We start from the raw sequence: 17,744 nt of genomic DNA, 5'->3' as shown, positions 1-17,744 counted from the left end.
AAGCCCAACTGACTGAGCCACCCAGGCACCCCTATTTTTGTTTCTAAAGTTTATTTATTTTAAGAGAGACAGAGACAGCAGGAGCAGGGGAGCACAGACACCGACGTGGGGCTCGAACTTACAAAACAGATCATGACCTGAGCCTAATCGGGGAGTCGGTCGCTCAACCGACTGAGCCACCCAGGTACCCAATTATTTATTTATTTTTAATTTGAGAGAGATTGCAAAAGTGGGGGAGAGGGGCGGAGGAAGGGAGGGAGGCGGGGGTGGTGGGGCGAGAGAAAGAGAACCCTAAGCAGGCGCCACGCTCACGTGGAGCCGGTGGCGGGTCTCGATCAAACCACCCTGGGATCACCACCTGAGTGGAAATCAAGAATCGGCGGCTTAACCAGGCACCCCAATCATATTTTTAATATAAAAATTATGAAAAGTATTCAATGCCATCAGTCAATGTTCTCGACTTCTATGAAAAAAGTTAATGTGTCAAAGGGCATCTCACTTGACATTTGCCTAGAAAAAAGGCAGGGCAAGAGTACAACCGATAGCAGTAACTGCTCATCAGTGGGATTAATGTTGAGGTTTACTTTCTCCTCCGGGCTATTCCAGATGTTGCAAAGGTTCTGCATTAAGTACCCCAGCTTTGTTTTGTTTTTGTTGATTGGCTATTAGAATTAAAGTTATTAACATAAACTACAAGTCCCGGCAGACATCGTGCCTCCGCCTTCTGAAGACCGGCCTTCTATGGGCGCAATGATCTCTGGGATTCGTAGTCCAGCAGCAGAAGCGAGGTGGGACGCGCAGTACCGGCACAGATGACAGAGGAGGAATCACCGCTATTTCGACCAATGGACCGTGGGCGCCAGCCCTGAGTGGCGCTCTCGAAGCCAATGGGTGAGCCGCCATGCCTGAATGACGTGGGCTTCAGCCTACGGGAGCTCGTGGGGGCGGGGCGGTGAGCGGCGGCCGTAGTGGGAACCATGGGAGGCGGCTGGTGGTGGGCTCGGGCCGCCCGACTGGCCCGGCTCCGCTTCCGGGGGGCGCTGCTGCCGCCTCCGCGGCCCCGGAGCGGGGGCGCCCGAGGGTCCTTCGCCCCCGGCCACGGCCCCCGCGCCGGGGCTTCGCCGCCCCCCGTGTCCGAGCTGGACCGTGCGGACGCCTGGCTCCTCCGGAAGGCGCATGAGACAGGTCTGAGGCTGGGGCTGGGGTCGGCCCCGACGGGACAGGGGGTCCCGGAAAGCCGAGCTGTCGGCGCGCGCGAGTGGGGGAAGGGGGTGGAGCTTCTGCTGGAAACAGGGCTGGGACTCCGGAGCGAGAAGGACTTCCGTAAAAGCGCAGGGAAGCGCTTGCTGCAAGAGCGCAGTCTGTCCGCATAGAAGTGCTTGCGGATGGGACGGTGTCCGGCTAGTGGGACGCAGTGGGGATTGGAAAGGTGGGTCGGGGTAGGACAGGCAGCCTTATAAAATTGCACTGCCTGGGCGAGAGAGGCATCCGAAGAGGGTGAAGGGCGGGGGTGTTGCCTACTGGAGGGGTCCGCCTTGGAGGGGCCAGTTCAGATCCTAGAGGCGACCACTCTGCATTAGGCGGGAGCGTGGATCCCATCAGAAGAGGGGACGAGTTCCGGATTGGAGGAAGGAACAACCAATAAAAGAAAAGCTCTGGGCTGATTGGAGGGCCAGGTGATCCAGGCTGCAGGGGGAGGGGCCTCATGTGTGGATAGTGGATGGGGAGTGGGTGTGGGGTTTGTAACCCGGACCAGCCAGTTAGCGCCACACAAGGGATTTGAATGGATGTGAATAACAGCAAGGAAGTTCACACGCGGTAGCAGATGATTGGCGTTTGAGGCTCCCTGAAGGGGGAGGCTGGAGAGAGGCCTGAAGTGCAGAAGTTTGTCCCACAGCGGGGAGGCGGGAGGGGGATACACACATGTATGGGGAGAGGAGGAGTGTTGACCAGGATGACCCCTCGGGATCTTCCTGTCCTCATATTTAAGTTCGGCAATTTTGGGGGCGCCTGGGTGGCTCAGTCGGTTAAGTGGCCGACTTCGGCTCAGGTCATGATCTCGCGGTCTGTGAGTTCGAGCCCTGCGTCCTCTGTGCTGACAGCTCAGAGCCTGGAGCCTGCTTCGGATTCTGTGTCTCCCTCTCTCTCTGACCCTCCCCCGTTCATGCTCTGTCTCTCTCTGTCTCAAAAATAAACGTTAAAAAAAATTAAAAAAAAAATTAAATAAGTTCGGCAATTTTGGTTCCTAGATTCTCCTGCAGATTCTGCAGACTATGTTGAATCTTTGGTGCTGCAGAGTTTGGGGAGAGGGCTCAGATGGATGGAAGCTACAGTTTGGCGGGTTCAGTGGAGGGCCGTCAGGACCGGGTGGGGATTTGGGGTGCAATGGGATAACACTGTCTGGGCTGACAGGCTGATGCTGATTTCTTTCCCCTCCCCATCCACCCCTTCCTCCAGCCTTCCTCTCCTGGTTCCGCAATGGCCTCCTGGCATCAGGCATTGGGGTCATCTCCTTCATGCAGAGTGACATGGGACGGGAAGCTGCCTACGGTGAGTGCAGACCCCCACTCGCGCCCCAACCAGGGAGCGTGGGCACTTGCTCCCCCACTGAGGAGGGCAGAACCCCCAACCTCCCCCGTGGGTGTAGATTCTTCCCTGCCCTGTCCCACCGCCACCCACTCTTTCCTCCCCCACCAGAAGCCACCTCATTTTCACGTGTGACTGTGGACGTTACATCCACCCGCCCCTGCTTTGTGGCCACTGGATCACCCGAGTGGGTGGCCCCGAGTGGGTGGCCCACGGGGTGGCTGTGGGTCCTTGTCCCCTCCGATCTGACTTTCCAACAAAGATGAGGGTCACGTCTTAGCCCCTCATGCTGGCCCAGCCCCAGAATGGCCCTGCCACTCCATCCCTGTCTTTGCTCTCACACCAGCTCCCCACTCCGCCTCTGGTCCTGAACCCCACCTCCCCATCCGGGACACCTCCTCTGATACCGATACCTCCTCATGCCCCTGACCTTGGCTCTGTACTACTCTTGACGCCTACCCTGCTTTTGAGTTTGCCTCATTCTCTAACTCCACCTTGGTCCCCTGACCCGCCTCGGTCCCGAGAGTCATCTGGATCCCAGAACCCCCTCCCCACCCCGGCTTCTCCATCCACCCCACTGCAGTGCCAGCCTGGGAGCTCAGGCCCTGCCTCTCCTTGACCGTGGCCTCCTGCCCTCCCCCACAGGCTTCTTCCTGCTGGGCGGCCTGTGCGTCGTGTGGGGCGGTGCCTCCTACGTGGTGGGCCTGGCTGCACTGCGGGGACCCATGCAGCTGTCGCTGGGGGGCGCAGCGGCGGGCGTGGGGGCCGTGCTGGCCGTGGGCCTGCTCTGGGCTTGTGCCGTCGGTCTCTACATGGGTCAGCTGGAGCTGGATGTGGAACTGGTGCCCGAGGACGATGGGACCGCCACCGCCGAAGGCCCCGACGAAGCCGGCCGGCCGCCACCGGAGTGAACAGCTGGGCCACGGGGAATGGCCGGGCGCTGGACGGCCCGAGGACCGGGACATTAAAACCTGACCCTTGTCCACATTCTGAGTGGCGGTTCCTGCGACCGGGAAGGGCGGGCATGGGAATCAGTAAAAGCAGGTGGAGGTAACCAAGGAGAAAGAAAAGGAGCGAGGGGCCCCAAGGCCCCCGGAGACTGAGCCACGGAGGGGGAGAAGGTGTTTAATTCTCAGGGAGGGCCATCGGGGCCGTGAGCCCCGCCCCTGCGCCCTCAGGGCCCCGCCCCTCCTTCAGGGTCCGGCTCTGGAGGCCGCCCTCCAGTCCTCAGTCACCCTTCCGCTGCACCCTGGTGCCCGCGGGCCCCGGGTACGACAGGCCCAGGGTGGGATAGAAGGCCTCGGGGAGGCCGGGCCCCGGGCCCAGCCTCTGCAGGTGCGGGTACATGAGACCCAGCTCCGCAGGGCCGTAGCGGATGGTGCCTGGCGTGCACAGGCCCCGCACGACGGGGGGCAGGAAGCCCGCGTGGAGGAGGGAAGGTGGGGGGTCTCCAGGAGGCCCCAGGCCCCAGGGCCGCACCAGGTCCTGCTTCAGGGCTCCTGCCCGGATGACAGAAGTAAACTCGGGCCTCGGCAGGGCTGGGTGGCTGGACGGCTCCTCCTCCGCGCTGTCCTCCGGGTCTTTGGTCTCCCCCGGGCCAGGCTCCACTTTGATGCGTTTGCCCCGGGTCCGAGGGGGCTCATCCTTGTCTAGGGGGGCAGCCTGCTTCCCTTCCACCGGAGGCTCTGGCTCTGGAAGAGGGAGATACAAAGGGCACTGCGGGTGCGCGTCCCCAGCCCTCAGTCTTCCCATCTGTGGTCTAGACCTGTGTTGTCCAACAGAACTTTCCCCGATGACGTTCCGTATCTTTATGGTCCGACCGCATTAGCCACTGGCCACGTGAGGCTACGGGGCCCTCGAAATGTGGCGGGTGTGACTGAGAAACCGAACCGTTCATTTTTAATTGAACATGAGTCACCACTCGTGGCTGGTGGCTTCCGGACTGGAGAGTGCAGGTCCCAGAGGCCCCTGGGAGCTTCCCCCGGGGGCTGGGGTGCTGGGGGGTGGGAGGTGGGGCTCACCTGTGGGTTCTGGCTCTGGGCTGGACACGTCCTCGCAGGCCACGCTGGCTGGAAGCTGGAAGGCGTCCAGAGGGGTCTGGCCACCCTCGGCTTGGCTGGGGACAACACAGGTGGGGTAGAGCCCCCACCCCATGGTACTTAGGGCTCATCACTGGACCCCCCAGGCTCCAGGCTGGCTTCTAGCCCCACAGCCCTGTCATCCGAGGCCAGACCCGGGCAGCCTGTGCCCCCCTGCCCCCGATGCCACCAACTAAATGTCCCCAGCGTCTTCCTTTCAGGCCGCTGTTCCTCTTAGGGGCCCAAATCCAGGCCCAGCAAAGCCAGAGACGTGGGTGGCAGCAGACGGCCCTTCCCCTCCTCCACCAGCATTGCCTGGCATTTCCGGGACTTGCCCCCACCTCCTCCCTGGGCTCCCGGCCCCCGTCGCACGTCCCTCAGAACTCTCATTTCGAGGCAGCCAGAGGGGTCTTTCCACAAAGCAGATTTGACTGTGACCCTCTCCAGCCTTGAAGCCTGCCGTGGCTCCCCAGTGCCCCGGAATCAAATCCAGACCCTCTGCCTGGGCTGGGGCCACCTCCAAGCCGCCCCCCTGCACGTAAGGTCTCGCCGCCTCCAAGCCTCTCCTCTCACTGTCCCCTTTCCCCTTCCTGTTTTCAGGCCCCTCTGGGTTCTTGTCCGCTTCGAGAAGCCCTCACTGAAGAGCCTCCACCCCAAGCCCCCTTCCCGGTGAGGCCGGCCGGGGACAGCCCTCACCTGAGCACGTAGCTGACCCACAGCACGTGGCGCTCCCCGGGGCTCTTCCCGCTCACGGCCACGGTGGCCACGGACTGCAGCCACACAAAGCCCCCGGCTCGCTGCAGCCAACGGTAGTAACCGGTCATCACCTGACCCTTGTCCAGCACTGGGCCCGGCGCAGGGACGGGGTGAGACGGTTGCAGAGAGACAGGTGGACAGGAAGGCGGGGGCGAGAGAGGGAGACAGGGGCAGAAAGGGTGGCGGCAGGGAGGAGACAGAGGGGGGGACGGAGAGAGACAGAGTCAGAAGGACTGAAGGCTAACCTGGCTGGGGGGCCTTCTGGACTTTTAAGGGTGGGCCCGAGAGACCCCACGGCCCCTTTCCTCCCACCCCACCACACGTGAGCTGTTGCCCAGGGTGCAGGGCACAGCGGGGCGGGGGGGGGTTGTGGACTCAGGCCCGGGGTGCCGGCAGACAGGGGTTCTCACGGTCCAGGTGGCTTTGGCGGATCCTGGCTGCGTCCTGGCCGTGGACAAACTGGTAGCAGCTGCGGCCCACAAGCTCTGAGGGCCCCAGGTCCATGTGGTCGCTGACTCTGAGCACAGGGGGCGACAGAGAGAGGAGGTGAGAAGGGCTCTGAGACAACAGGGTTGGGGGCAAAGAGGCAGGGTTGGTTCTGGAACCCCCAGCTCCGAAATCTTGCTCTGGAGCGCTCTGGGCCTCAGTTTAACCCTCGGTACAATGGCGGTGTCATACCAGCGTCCCGCCTGGAGTGGCTGTGGGCCCCGTGGGGTGGCCCCGGGCCCCCCGAAGGCACTCGGAGCGTGGGGGCTATTTCGCGATTTAATTTTCCCCACCGCGTGGTGCCGGGCGCAACCCGCCCCGCCCCCAAAGGCCCCGCCCCCCGCCCCCCTCCTTCCAGGACCTCCTCCCGCAGCCCTGGCTCCCCCGTGTGGCCCCATCCGCCCGCCTCGGCCCCCCGACCCCGGTACCTGCTCTCACAAGCAAGGATGGTGAGACCCAGGCTGAGGCGGAAGACGATCATGTGTCCGTGTAGTGGCAGCTCAGCCAGTGGGGCTGGGGGCAACGTGTGGCCCAGAGCCACCAGGCCCAGGGAGCGGGCCCGAAGGCGCCCGGTGACGTGGATGACCTGTGGGCGACAGGCGGGCTTGGAGGAGAGGCCTGGCGATGCCACCACCCCGCCGGTGCCGGGGCACAAGGACATAGCTGGCAGGAATGTGGGAGCCCCCCCCCCGCCCCCGTCCCCCGCAGGAGAGGAGACCCAGGAGTCAGCAGCCGGGGCCAGAGAGCTGACCCTCACCTTGTACCCCGAGGCCTTGACGTGCAGCCCCCGCTTGGTGAGGGTAGATTTCATGCGGATGAAGAAGGAACGCTCCTGGGCCCGGGAGAAGTGAGGCACCTCGGCGGGGCTGGCCTCTGGGGTGGAGAGTGAAGGAAGGTTAGGAGGTCCTGAAGGAGAAACACACACAGGCCGTCCCTGCCCCCCCCCCCCCCCCCCCCCCCGTACATCTAGCCAGACAAGGTCAAGGCCACAGCCTGAGGGTTACACAACCTCACTGAAGTCGCAGACGAACCTCCCCTCTGAGCTACAGCTGAACGGGTCTCTTCTAAAGCTCAGGTATGACCCCGGCCCCTCCCTGCCCTGAAACTGCCATGGCTCCCTAGGACCCTTGGGAGAAAGCTCAGCTCCTCACCTTGGCCTAAAACTTCCGCAAGAACTGCCTCCCGCTGACACCATCTCTAGCTACAGCCTCCAGGTCTCAGGGTAGACAGCTCCTCCTCCAGGAGGCCCTCCCTGACCCCCCCCCCCAGGCTGGGTCAGCCATCCCTCCGGGGTCTCCCAGCCCAGTCCCGACCACTTTGGATTATCATTCTCTAGGGACTGGTCGGCCTGCCCACACCCGGACTGTGAGCACAGGGAGGGTAGGGCTGGGGATGCTGTCATCACTGTGTCCCCAGCCCTCCCCAGCACAGAGCAGGGGCTCTGGGTATAAGAAACAAGAAAGACTCACAAATACAGATTAGTCTGTACATCCCGTGATACATTCTTGTAACTGCTCACCGCCAGACGAACCTGTTTCTCAATCTTTGATGCAAACCTAATCACCTTCCCCAGCGGACCCACAAACCTCTCCCAAGCGTGCAGGCCCTGATGGTAGCTCAGATATTTTTGCTGTTAAGCAAACCCAACAGAAGAAAATCCTCCTTACGGGAAAGTTAACCTCCTAGTCCCCCCCCCCCCCCATCTCAGAGCTAAAAGAAACTTCCAGGGTAATCTCCCAACACCCTCCTTCTCTGACATGGACTGGAATTTTCCACTGCAGGGAAGGACTAGAAACACAGATGCAAGAGCCAGACAAACCCGGGCCGCGGTCCAGACCAACCACGTACAGCTGTGTGACCCGGGCCAATTAACTTAACCTCTCTGCGCTGTGCCTCAGTTTCCACCTCTGCAAAATGAAGACAGTGATAGTTCCCCGCTTGTGGGGTGGTGATTAGGATTCCAATTACGCAGTTAAAGGCGCAGCACGGGTAAAGCCCGTGAAGCGCGGGCTTTATTGTTACCAAAGCCTGGTCCCATCTGTCCCCCACAAGCAGTGGCAAGAGGGGTCTTTCCAAAGCTCGACTCCGGGGGAGCCAGGCAACCTTGGGCAGCTTAGGCAATTTTCGGGAGCCAAGTCGCGTTGCCTCGGTTCAGACTCTGATGCATTTTGCACAACTTTGCACAACCCGAAGGAGAGTGGGTTTTGTAACAAGCCCTACACCCTTGAGGCCGCGTGACTTTGGGGCCCCTGGAATTACCGATCTCAGGAGTATCTGCAAGCGAGGAAGAAGACGAGGAGGAGGAGGAGGAGGGGACGGAGGGCGGCGTGGGGGGCCCGGGAGTCCGGGCCCGGAGCCCCAGTTGCTCCAGCACTTCTGAGTGGTCCCCGGGATGGATGTAGTCGAAGACGCTGCTACCCGTCAGCTCCACCTGCCGGCGAAAGAGGGGACGGCAGAGGGCGGGTAAGATGCGCGCGCAGCCACTCGCCCGGCCTTCAGCCTCCGGCTCGCTCGCCTAGGTTGCAGGCGCGCTTCACGCCAGTCTCGTGTTTTTATTAGGATTGCTTTTTAACCTTTTAAAAAGAAGAATACAAACTTTTAGGCTCTTCTTAAGCCTTCCCACTTCAAACCCGGCGATCGTTAAGGATTTTCTGCACCTGCTTACGCTATTAAGAAGCTGTGTACTGGGTTGTCGTAGCCTCCATTTACCCAGCTCCCACCCACTCACAGCAAAAAACTGTGCCCTGAAATGAATCACAGGATGTCCCCGCAGGAATGGCAATCAGGATGCAAGCAGTGGAATGTTTCTCGAGCTCTTTAAAGAGTTAGAACTTTTTGAAGCGTCTGGGTGGCTCAGTTGGTTAAGCATTCGACTCGATTTCGGCTCAGGTCCTTATCTCACGGGTTCCTGCGTTAGAGACCCACATCGGGTTCTTCACTGATAGCGAGGAGCCTGCTTGAGTTTCTCTCTCCCTTCCTCTCTGCCCCTCCCCTGCTCGCTCTTTTCTCTCTCAAAATAAATAAACATTAAAAAAAAAAAAACAAGAATAACTTTTTTAATCAGACTTTCACACTGAATTCACCCCAAACTCTCAGAGCAGTTCCCCTTCTCTCCACACCTCCCCTAGTCCAGGCCCCCAACTTTTCTCTGCTGTCTTCCTGCCCCAGGGTCCTCCCTGGTGCTCTGGCCTTCAGTCCCCAAACACCCTTGCTAAATTACTCACCTGACCACGGCCCGCCTCCTCTCAGAAACCTCTCAGAGCTCCCACTGCCCCTGGGCTTGGGATCCCAGGCTCCCCTCTGTCCCTCATCCCTCTGAACTCCTCCTCATTAAACCCTTCCCTGCACCAGCTTCCAGCTTTTCCTCCACTTCTCCCTCCCTCCCTTCCCCTTGGCCACATGCCCCTACCTCCAGGGTCTTCCTCCTCCACATATCTCCAACAACTCACTGTAAAGGTGCTCACAGAGGCCAAATACCTAGCATTGAATTTTCTAAATTTACCATTTGCCAAAACCTTTGTAATAGTGATAACAGAGGATAGTGATTTGTACCGAATGTATTGGTAGTAGGAAGGCCACAAGGAGCCAGGCCCCCCAGGATTGGGAGTCCGTTTCCGTTATATATATATATATATATATATATATATATATATATATATATATATTTGAGAGGGAAGAGAGAGGGAGACACAGACTCCAAAGCAGGCTCCAGGCTCTGAGATGTCAGCACAGAGCCCCACGCGGGACTTGAACTCAGACTGTGAGATCATGACCTGAGCCGAAGTCGGACGCTTAACCGACTGAGCCACCCAGGCGCCCCCTCCCCTGCCTTTTACCTTCCAGTGCCAGCTGCAGGAGCTGGGGCAGAAACAGCTGGCTGAGATAGAAAAAGCAAGCCAGTTCACTAAAACGCTACAGAAAATCTTCCAAAGTTGGCAAAACCCAAGCCCTTACGATGCAAATCGCTGTGAATTCTTTACAATTGTGGAGGAAAAAACAAAACAAAACAAAAAAAGCGAGTTTTGGTAAATATGGCTCATTTGGCAAACACTCATGGGCAAACTGACCTTTCTGCTAATTTGCCGTCTTCAAATTGACCTGCTACTTTAATAGCCCCCCTCTCGCCTGTAAGGAGGAGCCACGTGGGGTTCCCAGGGGTGCACTTTGGGAACCACGGATGCAGCCCACTTTTCGGGCTGGGATGGTGAGGCCAGGAGAGAGGAAGGGCATGCAGGGGCCAGCAAGGGAGATGGTGGCCGGGCCAGTCCAGGCAGCCCGCTGCGGGCCCCTTACCTGTGAGAGACCCAGATAAATGGAGACGGTCTCTGAAATGTAGAGGAATTTCCCTTCCTGGTTCAAGGCAAACACGAAGCCATCCAGGGACTAGAGTGGGGAGAAATAGGGGGCGGAGAGAGGAGCGCTGGGCGTCTGTCTGTCCAGCAGGCAAGCGGTAAGAGATTCTAAAAGCTAGATCTCCACCTAGGATGGATTAATCGGGGGGGGGGGCGTGGGGAGGGGAAGGGGATCGGGTGGCCCTCGGAAAGGGGGCCCTCGCTGGGATGGATGCTGGAGAAAAGGGTGCTGCTCGCCAGAGGTGGCCGCCAGGTGGCAGCAATGAGCAGCAGGCAGGGAAGGGGCCTCACCTGCAAGATGTGTCCTCCCAGGTGCTGCTCGAAGACTTCGGAGACCAGCGCCACCGGGCCCCTGTGGCTGGGGGCTGGGGGCAAAGGGAGGGGTGAGGCCGGGGCCTCTTGGCCCCCATTCGAGCCAGGCTACAAATCCCGCTCTCTTCTCCCCGGTCCCGCAGCCACCTTGGGGTACTGGGGACCCCGGGCCCTGTCGGGGAGAAACCTGGGCTGGGGGGAAGGGTGGAAGGGGCAGAAGTGGGCTGAGACACACAGAGACAGAGAGAGACACCAGAGGATGCAGACGGGGGTCCGTCCGTCCGTTTGTCCATCCATCCAATCCAGGCAGAAACTCCCTGAGCACCAACTGTGCGGCAGGCCCTGTCCTAGGGCCACCGAGGTGACCGGGGCGGCCTGGTTCTCCCCTCCCAGGCCAGAGGCAGATACACAACACGCAAGGAACTAAAAAAATCCAGGGGCGCCTGGCTGGCTCAGTCGGAGGAACAAGACATTTGATCTCGGGGTCGGGGGTTCAAGCCCCACGTGGGGTGTGGAACATACTTAAAAAAAAAAGTGAAAACATTACTCAAGACCCAAGAGACCACACACTGTGTGATTCCATTTCTATGAACCGTCCGGAACAGGGCAAATCTACGGAGACAGGAAGTAGATTAGCGTTGCCCAGGGGCTGACGGGAGGGAGGGGGGATGGGAGTGTCTGCCGATGTGGGCAGGGCTTTTTCAGGAGGCAGTGAAAATGTTCTGGAACTAGGGGCACCTGGATGGCTCAGTCGGTTAAGCATCTGACTTCGGCTCAGGGCTTCATCTCATGGGTCGTGGGTTCGAGCCCTACATCAGGCTCTGCGCTGACAGCTCAGAGCCTGCTTGGGATTCTCTCTCTCCTTCTCTCTCTGCCCCTTCCCCCAGTCATGTGCACGCTCATTCTTTCTCTCAAAATAAATAAACTTAAAAAAATTAAAATCTTGGCGCGCCTGGGTGACTCAGTAGGTTAAGCATCTGACTTCGGCTCAGGTCATGATCTCACGGTTTATGGGTTCGAGCCCCGCGCCGGGCTCTGTGCTGACAGCTCAGCTCAGAGCCTGGAGCCTGCTTCGGATTCTGTGTCTCCCTCTCTCTGCCCCTCCCCAGCTGGCTCTCTGTCTCTCTCAAAAAAAAAAAAAAAAAAAAAAAAACATTAAAAAAAAAAAAAAGAGGTGGAGAGAAAAGAAAGGAGATGTCCAGGAGAAATACAGGGAAAGACAGTGACAGGAGGTCATGTCAAATGGGACAAAGGGCAAAGAGCGCCCCAGCCCCCACAGTCTGGAGCAGAGAGGAGGGCATAGGGTTGGGGGGGGTGGATGGAGGCTGTTCCCACGCAGGTCCCTCTCCCTGACCCTGCAGAGAAACACCTCCCAAGGGGCTCTATGTCCAGATCAGGGAGCCAGGGGACTCCGTGACCTTGAGGGTGGGCAAGTGGCTGGCTCCTGCAGGCCTAAGGGTCCTGGTCTGGTGCCCAGCCCCAGGGCCGGCCCTCCCTGGCTGTGTGCCCTGGGACCAGTCCCTTCACCTCTCTGTGCCTCAGTTTCCTCCTCTGTCAAGTGGATTTGCAAAGGGCGCGGACCTCACAGGCTGGTTGAGCACTCAGCATAAGGAACAGAAAGGGCCCCGCACCCGCCAGGCACACCTCAGGTGCTCCCAAACACAGAGCCAGGATCAGTATTAATAGTGTGATTACTATTGTTATTTCCAGACCCTCAAAACACCAGGCGGCCAAACCCCCCCCCCCCGGTGCCCCCATCAGGACTCAGCCCCCCCACAAAACATCTAAGCCACGCCTCCTCCCGGGAGCACCTCCCCCGCTGTTCGCACCCTTTTCCCACCCCTGGCTGGAGCACCAGGAACAATAAATGGAGGGGGGGGGTGCTGATGGGGACCCCTCCCCCGAGATGCAGCTCGAACCAGCCGGGTGACAGGCAGGAACAATGCTGCCTGCTAATTGTCGCAATTTTCCCCTGTCATTTTTGCTAATTCCTTCATTTTCCCGCTCACAGGATCAGCCCAGGTCAGACTGAACGGCTGCAATTAACAGCGTTAATGGGCACGTCGGATGAGGGGGGTGCGCAGGGGGAGGGCTTGCTGTTCCCCCGTTGGGACGGGAGCTTTGGGGTCGGTCCCCTTCGCTGACTGATGCGTCCTATTACCCCCAGCCCCCCCTCCCTCCCCAAACCCAACTCCAGACTCCTGCCTCTGCGTTCCGGCCTCTCCAGGCAAATGCCTCAGCTCCTCTGTCCCCCAAATTCGGCAGGTGGCTCTTTACTGCTCCCAGATCTGCCCCCTGCTCACGCCCAACCCCCAACCATCACTCACTCACTCAACAAACATTCGCTGCGCTTTTTATTGGAGCCTGACTGGCCGCCGGAGAAGAAAAACTGTCCTAGTTGTCATCACAGAGCTGGGACTGAGGGACCCAGGGGAGAAGGGGACTCCCAGGGGTCCGATCACCTCCTATTGTCAATTGCTCAGAGAGATTCCCCGACCAGGTGGTGGGGATGAAGTCCAGAGAGGGAAACCCTGCTCCCAGGAGGGGCAGGCCCCACGGGCCAGATGGGGCACCTTCCTCAGCCTCAATTGTAAACTGGGTCTCATGCTAGAGCGTGAATGGGTTCGTGCGTGTGAACAACACACAGCCAGGCACACGGTAGGGACCTAATTCCCGAGTCCTGCCCTTATTCTTACCAGGTACGGTGGATAACTTGGGGGCACCTCTACCTTTCCAGGTAATTCCCTGCCGTTGGCCCTGACCTATCTCTTTCTCCCACCCACGGCTGTTTTCAGCACATCCCTCTCCTGATTCCCACCACCCCTCACCCCACGGCCCCCGCCCCGGTCTAGCTGCCCCACCAGGCAGGAGCCTGGACCATCGCACCCGCGTCCTCACTGGGCTCCCTGCTTCCACCTCTGGTTCCCGTCCCACTTGGGCTAACAGCCAAAGTCCTCACCAAAGCCCACGAGGCCCTGCAGGGCCTGGTTCCGGCTGTCTGCTCTCTGCCTCAACTACTTACTTCTCTCCGACTACTTGGCCTCATTGTGCCCTGCAGCCAGTAAGCGGATTCCTGCCTGCCTCAGGGCCTTTGCACATATTCCCCGCAGTCCAGACTGCTTTCCTTCCAGCTTTTCTCACGGCTTGCTTCCTCACCTCCTTCCAGTCTCAGCTCAAAGGTCACTTCCTCAGAGTGAGGCTGGGCCTGACCTGTGAATTAAGATGTCAACCCTCCTCCCCTCACTCTGTTCCTTGGCCAGCCAACAAATACTTAGGGAGCCCTTACTGTGCCCCAGGAACTGTCCCAGGCTCGGGGAACACGGTGTCATGGGGGAGAGACACAATAGACAATAAGTGCTTTGGAAAGAAAGAAGGCAGGAAAGGAAGACGAGAGCGCTGGGGGACAAGGGTGTTGTCAGTTTTAACAGAGTGGTCAGGGCAGGCCTCCCTGAAGAGCTGACTTTTGGAAGGAAGGGAGCTCCTGAGGGAGGGCACCGCAAGTGCAAAGGCCCTGGGGTAGGAACATGTTTCTCTGAGGAATAGCGAGATAGCCACTGTGTGTGTGTGTGTGTGTGTGTGTGTGTGTGGTAGTGTGTGGGGGGGTTTGAAGAGGTGAGAGGGGCAGAAAAATGAGATCAGAGAGGTGAGGGACAGTGGGCACACCACGAAGGGCTGGTAGGCCCACCCTTGAGGTCAGGGACTTTGTCCTGTCCCTAGAACAGGGCTTGGCACCGAGAAGTGTTCGATGATGCTGAATGAATGATGACCACTGATCTAAGATCCAAGCTGTCTCCTCCCCGGACGTGGAGGCCCAGGGCGAGGCTTCCGCATCTGTTGTGCTGTTTTACGGACACAGAGGGAGGCCCAGAGACAGGCCGAGACCCGCAAGATCCCCGGAGACCTGTGGACGTGCCAGGTCTGGAGGCTGAGGAAGTGCACTCTGAAGACAGTTTGGATCTCAGCCGGGCCCAGGCTTGACCGATGGGTGAACGGCTTCCCCTCTCTGGGGCTCAGTTTTCCACTTCTATAAAATGGGAATCAACACCGCTCTCCTCCTAGTGTTTGTGAGAGGATTGAGTTTTGTTATTTTTTTATTAAAACACTTTTTTTTTTCTTTAATGTTTCTTTACTTCTGAGAGAGAGACAGAGAGAGAGCATGAGCAGGGAAGGGGCAGGCACAGTCGGAGACACAGAATCCGAAGCAGCCTCCAGGCTCTGAGCTGTCAGCCCAGAGCCCTACGTGGGGCTCGAACTCACACACTGTGAGATCATGACCTGGGCGGAAGTCGGCCGCTTAACTGACTGAGCCACCCAGACGCCCCGGGTTCAGTGAGTTAAAAAAAAAAAAAACCAATAAAATAAAATAAAATAAAATAAAATAGGCGAGTTATTTGTCTATATTATTGAGGAAGCCACAGAATGGGAGACACACGGCTTTGCTCTCTGACTAGCTAAGACCCTGTCCTCAGTTTCCCCGTGTGAACTACGGAAACAGGCGCTTGACCTCTTGTTGGGGCCCCTGGGAGGCAGGAGATGCCTCCAAATGCCTACTTTAGGGGATCCGGGAGGGAGTCCACGCAGTACCTCCACACGGGGCCGGGGGGAGGGGGAGGGGGGTGCTCCCCAGGAGTACAGGAGGGGGGCCTGGACGGAGTCTGTGGTCTGCCCCCTCGGTGCTGTGTCCTCAGCGGGCTCCTGTCCCCTTCAAGTGCCCATCCGGGCAGCGGGAGGTGGTGGAAGGGGGGGGAGCTGGACGCCGGAGGGACTATCTCAACACCCCCTCCCTTCCTTTCTCTCCCGGCGTTCGGGACAATAGACAAGATGTTTATCCCCCCGCCGGCGCACATGTTGTTCGCGGTAATGACAGTAATCAGCCGCGCTAATGCCGCATTCTCTGGGCGCCAGTCAATTCGCCTAATTACCGCCTGGGAAGCCGGATTATTTAAATTTAAATGGTGATTTATTGCGAGCTTAATCAATGCTATTTTCTCTCCCCCCCCCCCCACCTCCTCCCCTGGGACCGGGGGCAGGAGGGGAACTGGAGCCCCTCCAACCTCACCCTAAGGACACCCGTTCTTCTGGGGGGCCCCGTCGCCTGGGGTGCCCGGTCGCTGTCACCTGCCACCTCAGATTTACACGATTCACTGTCTTCTAGTTGAGTGAAGCAGCAATACATAAAACAAGCAATAACAGTAACATAACACTGCTATGCATCCATCGGGAATAAAGTTGAATTCTAGAGGCGCCTGGGGGGCTCCGTCGGTTACGCGGCGGACTTCGGCTCAGGTCACGATCTCGCGGTCCGTGAGTTCGAGCCCCGCGTCGGGCTCTGTGCTGACCGCTCGGAGCCTGGAGCCTGCTTCGGATTCTGTGTCTCCCTCCCTCTCTGCTCCTCCCCCACTCACACTCTGTCTTTCTCTCTCTCAAAAATAAACATTAAAAAAATTGAATTCCAATAAAAGTCGATATCTGTGTATCTGTATCTGTCCTTTACCTAATTCTGTATTTTTACAGATGGTAGATTGCATTTCTTTGTTCATTTCATTCTTGGGTCTTGGCTACTGGGATGTCAGCCTGTGCAGGACTTTTCTCAAGTTTGTTTCCTGCTGGCTCCTCTACTCAGAACAGTAGCGGGCACACAGTAGGTGCTTAAGAAACTGCAGGTTCCGCAAGGTAACCAGTGGCACTAAGGGTCGCTACATACTCATTGCCCAGGCTGTGCCAAGTATATCCAGGCTCTTTGCACACATCACCTGGCTTCCTTCTCGGCTCTCCGGGTGTCTGTGTGCGGACTTTCATCAGGATTCCCATTTCACACATGAGGCACAGAGAGGTAAGGCGACCTGCCCAGGGTCACAACGCTGGGGAGTGGCCGGGATGGGGGTGGGAGGGTGGGCAGGGACCCAGGAGAGTCTTTCTGAAGCTCTCTCCGTCTTACCTGCCACATTATACTGTCTCCCTCCCGCTTTCCCAAACTGGGAATTCTGACTCCAGAGTCCTTGTGCTCAAGTCTGAGTGAGGGGGTTTCTTGCCCATGAGTGGATAGGAGGCCCAGGCTGGGCCCCCTCTGTCCCGCCCATGGAGCTGCGGGCCTCCTTTGTGAAAATGATTCATCTTCCCTAATAAAAATAACAGCATTTACTAGTGGTCTGATCCCTGGTGGCCAAAATTCGTGAACTCATCCCTGCCTCGTGTGCCCATTTAACAGATGAATAAACGGAGGCTCGGAGACTAGAAGCCACCTGATAGGGACACACAGAGGATCTGGTTGATTCCAAACCTCGTGCTCCCTCTCGGCCAAGAAGGAACTGGGCAAAAGCTGGTGGGCCCTTCACGTTCCCACTTGCCCCCCCCCCCGCCGCCCCCGTCCCCTGCGCACGCGCACTCACCGAGGCCGGCCGGTGGCCCCGCGGCCCGCAGTCCCCAGGGCGGCGCCCCGAGGGCGGCGAAGCGGCGCAGGCGGAGGTAGGTGACGCTGAGGCGCACGATGGACGCCTTGTCCAGCTGGCTCGAGATGGCTCCGGGCAGCGGGAGCAGCTTGGCCAGCTCGAAGAACTCCAGGTTCTCCTTTCCGCGCCGCGAGCGCGCCGCGTTACGGGACTTCTCCTTGCGCTGCGCCTGCAGGCTGGGCGGGCGGCGCGGAGGGGGCGTCAGCGGGGCCCCCGGCGCTCAGGGGTCCGCGGCCTGGGGGAGCCCTGCCCTCGGGGCCTCGGAACGGGGTCGGGACGTGGGAAGTGGGTTCGACACTGGAGGTGGGGGCGGAACCCGCGCGTGGATGCTGCACCCGGCCGTGGGGACAGAACCCCGGGGTGTACATCAATTCTGGGGCGGGGGGAGGGAGGAGGCAGAGGGGAGAAATGAGAACGTTGGGTATGAACTCTGAGGAAGGGGGGTAGGAACAGAACGTGGTGGGGGCTGTTTGTAGAACAAAGGTTGAGCTTCCCGGGGTAAGAAATTCCAGCTCCGGAGGGCGGGGCGGAAAGCCGAGTGTGAATTCTCCCAGGACGCCCTTGGGGGCGGGGCCGCGGCCCGGGGGGCGGGGCTTTGCTCACCAGGGTCCGGGCGGGGCCTTGACCACTAGCCCAGGCAGAAAGTCCCACGGGACGCTGCGGCCACGACCTCCCCCGCACTTGACCTCGCCTCCGCCGCCACTGCTGGGGTAGGGGGTCGCCAT

The 17,744-nt window shown here is 59.2% G+C and overlaps 2 protein-coding genes across 2 annotated transcripts; one reads left to right on the top strand and one right to left on the bottom strand.

Moving 5' to 3' along the window:
- Positions 1 to 939: 939 nt before the first annotated feature.
- On the top strand, positions 940 to 3,573 carry TMEM160 (transmembrane protein 160). The gene is made up of 3 exons (XM_030299126.1): positions 940 to 1,185; positions 2,458 to 2,550; positions 3,232 to 3,573. The coding sequence occupies exons 1-3, from the start codon at positions 978 to 980 to the stop codon at positions 3,495 to 3,497; spliced, it is 567 nt and encodes a 188-aa protein (XP_030154986.1). The 5' UTR covers positions 940 to 977; the 3' UTR covers positions 3,498 to 3,573.
- A 118-nt stretch (positions 3,574 to 3,691) lies between these two features.
- Positions 3,692 to 17,744, bottom strand: NPAS1 (neuronal PAS domain protein 1). The gene is made up of 11 exons (XM_030299128.1): positions 17,623 to 17,744; positions 16,960 to 17,195; positions 10,550 to 10,623; positions 10,200 to 10,289; positions 8,166 to 8,337; positions 6,664 to 6,779; positions 6,335 to 6,492; positions 5,831 to 5,937; positions 5,361 to 5,508; positions 4,608 to 4,702; positions 3,692 to 4,277 (listed from the first exon to the last, which is right to left on the bottom strand). Exons 1-11 carry the CDS (start codon positions 17,742 to 17,744, stop codon positions 3,814 to 3,816), a joined length of 1,782 nt encoding a protein of 593 aa, XP_030154988.1. The 3' UTR covers positions 3,692 to 3,813.

This window comes from Lynx canadensis, chromosome E2 (genome assembly GCF_007474595.2).
Source record: "Lynx canadensis isolate LIC74 chromosome E2, mLynCan4.pri.v2, whole genome shotgun sequence".
Taxonomy (NCBI): Eukaryota; Metazoa; Chordata; class Mammalia; order Carnivora; family Felidae; genus Lynx; species Lynx canadensis.
The sequence above is the reverse complement of the archived record's forward strand: the minus strand, read 5'-3'. Positions and strand labels throughout refer to the sequence as shown.

Bases quoted from the DNA above. Each gene is read 5' to 3' on its own strand.
- NPAS1 (XM_030299128.1), bottom strand. From the start codon at position 17,744: ATGGCGACCCCCTACCCCAGCAGTGGCGGCGGAGGCGAGGTCAAGTGC. The intron at 5,509-5,830 runs GTGAGAACCCCT...CGCCGGGCCCAG, and splicing joins CCGCCAAAGCCACCTGGACC to TGCTGGACAAGGGTCAGGTG. The intron at 4,278-4,607 runs GTGAGCCCCACC...TCCCTCTTCCAG, and splicing joins CCCAGAGCCAGAACCCACAG to AGCCAGAGCCTCCGGTGGAA.
- TMEM160 (XM_030299126.1), top strand. From the start codon at position 978: ATGGGAGGCGGCTGGTGGTGGGCTCGGGCCGCCCGACTGGCCCGGCTC. The intron at 1,186-2,457 runs GTCTGAGGCTGG...CCCTTCCTCCAG, and splicing joins CCGGAAGGCGCATGAGACAG to CCTTCCTCTCCTGGTTCCGC. The intron at 2,551-3,231 runs GTGAGTGCAGAC...CCTCCCCCACAG, and splicing joins GGGACGGGAAGCTGCCTACG to GCTTCTTCCTGCTGGGCGGC.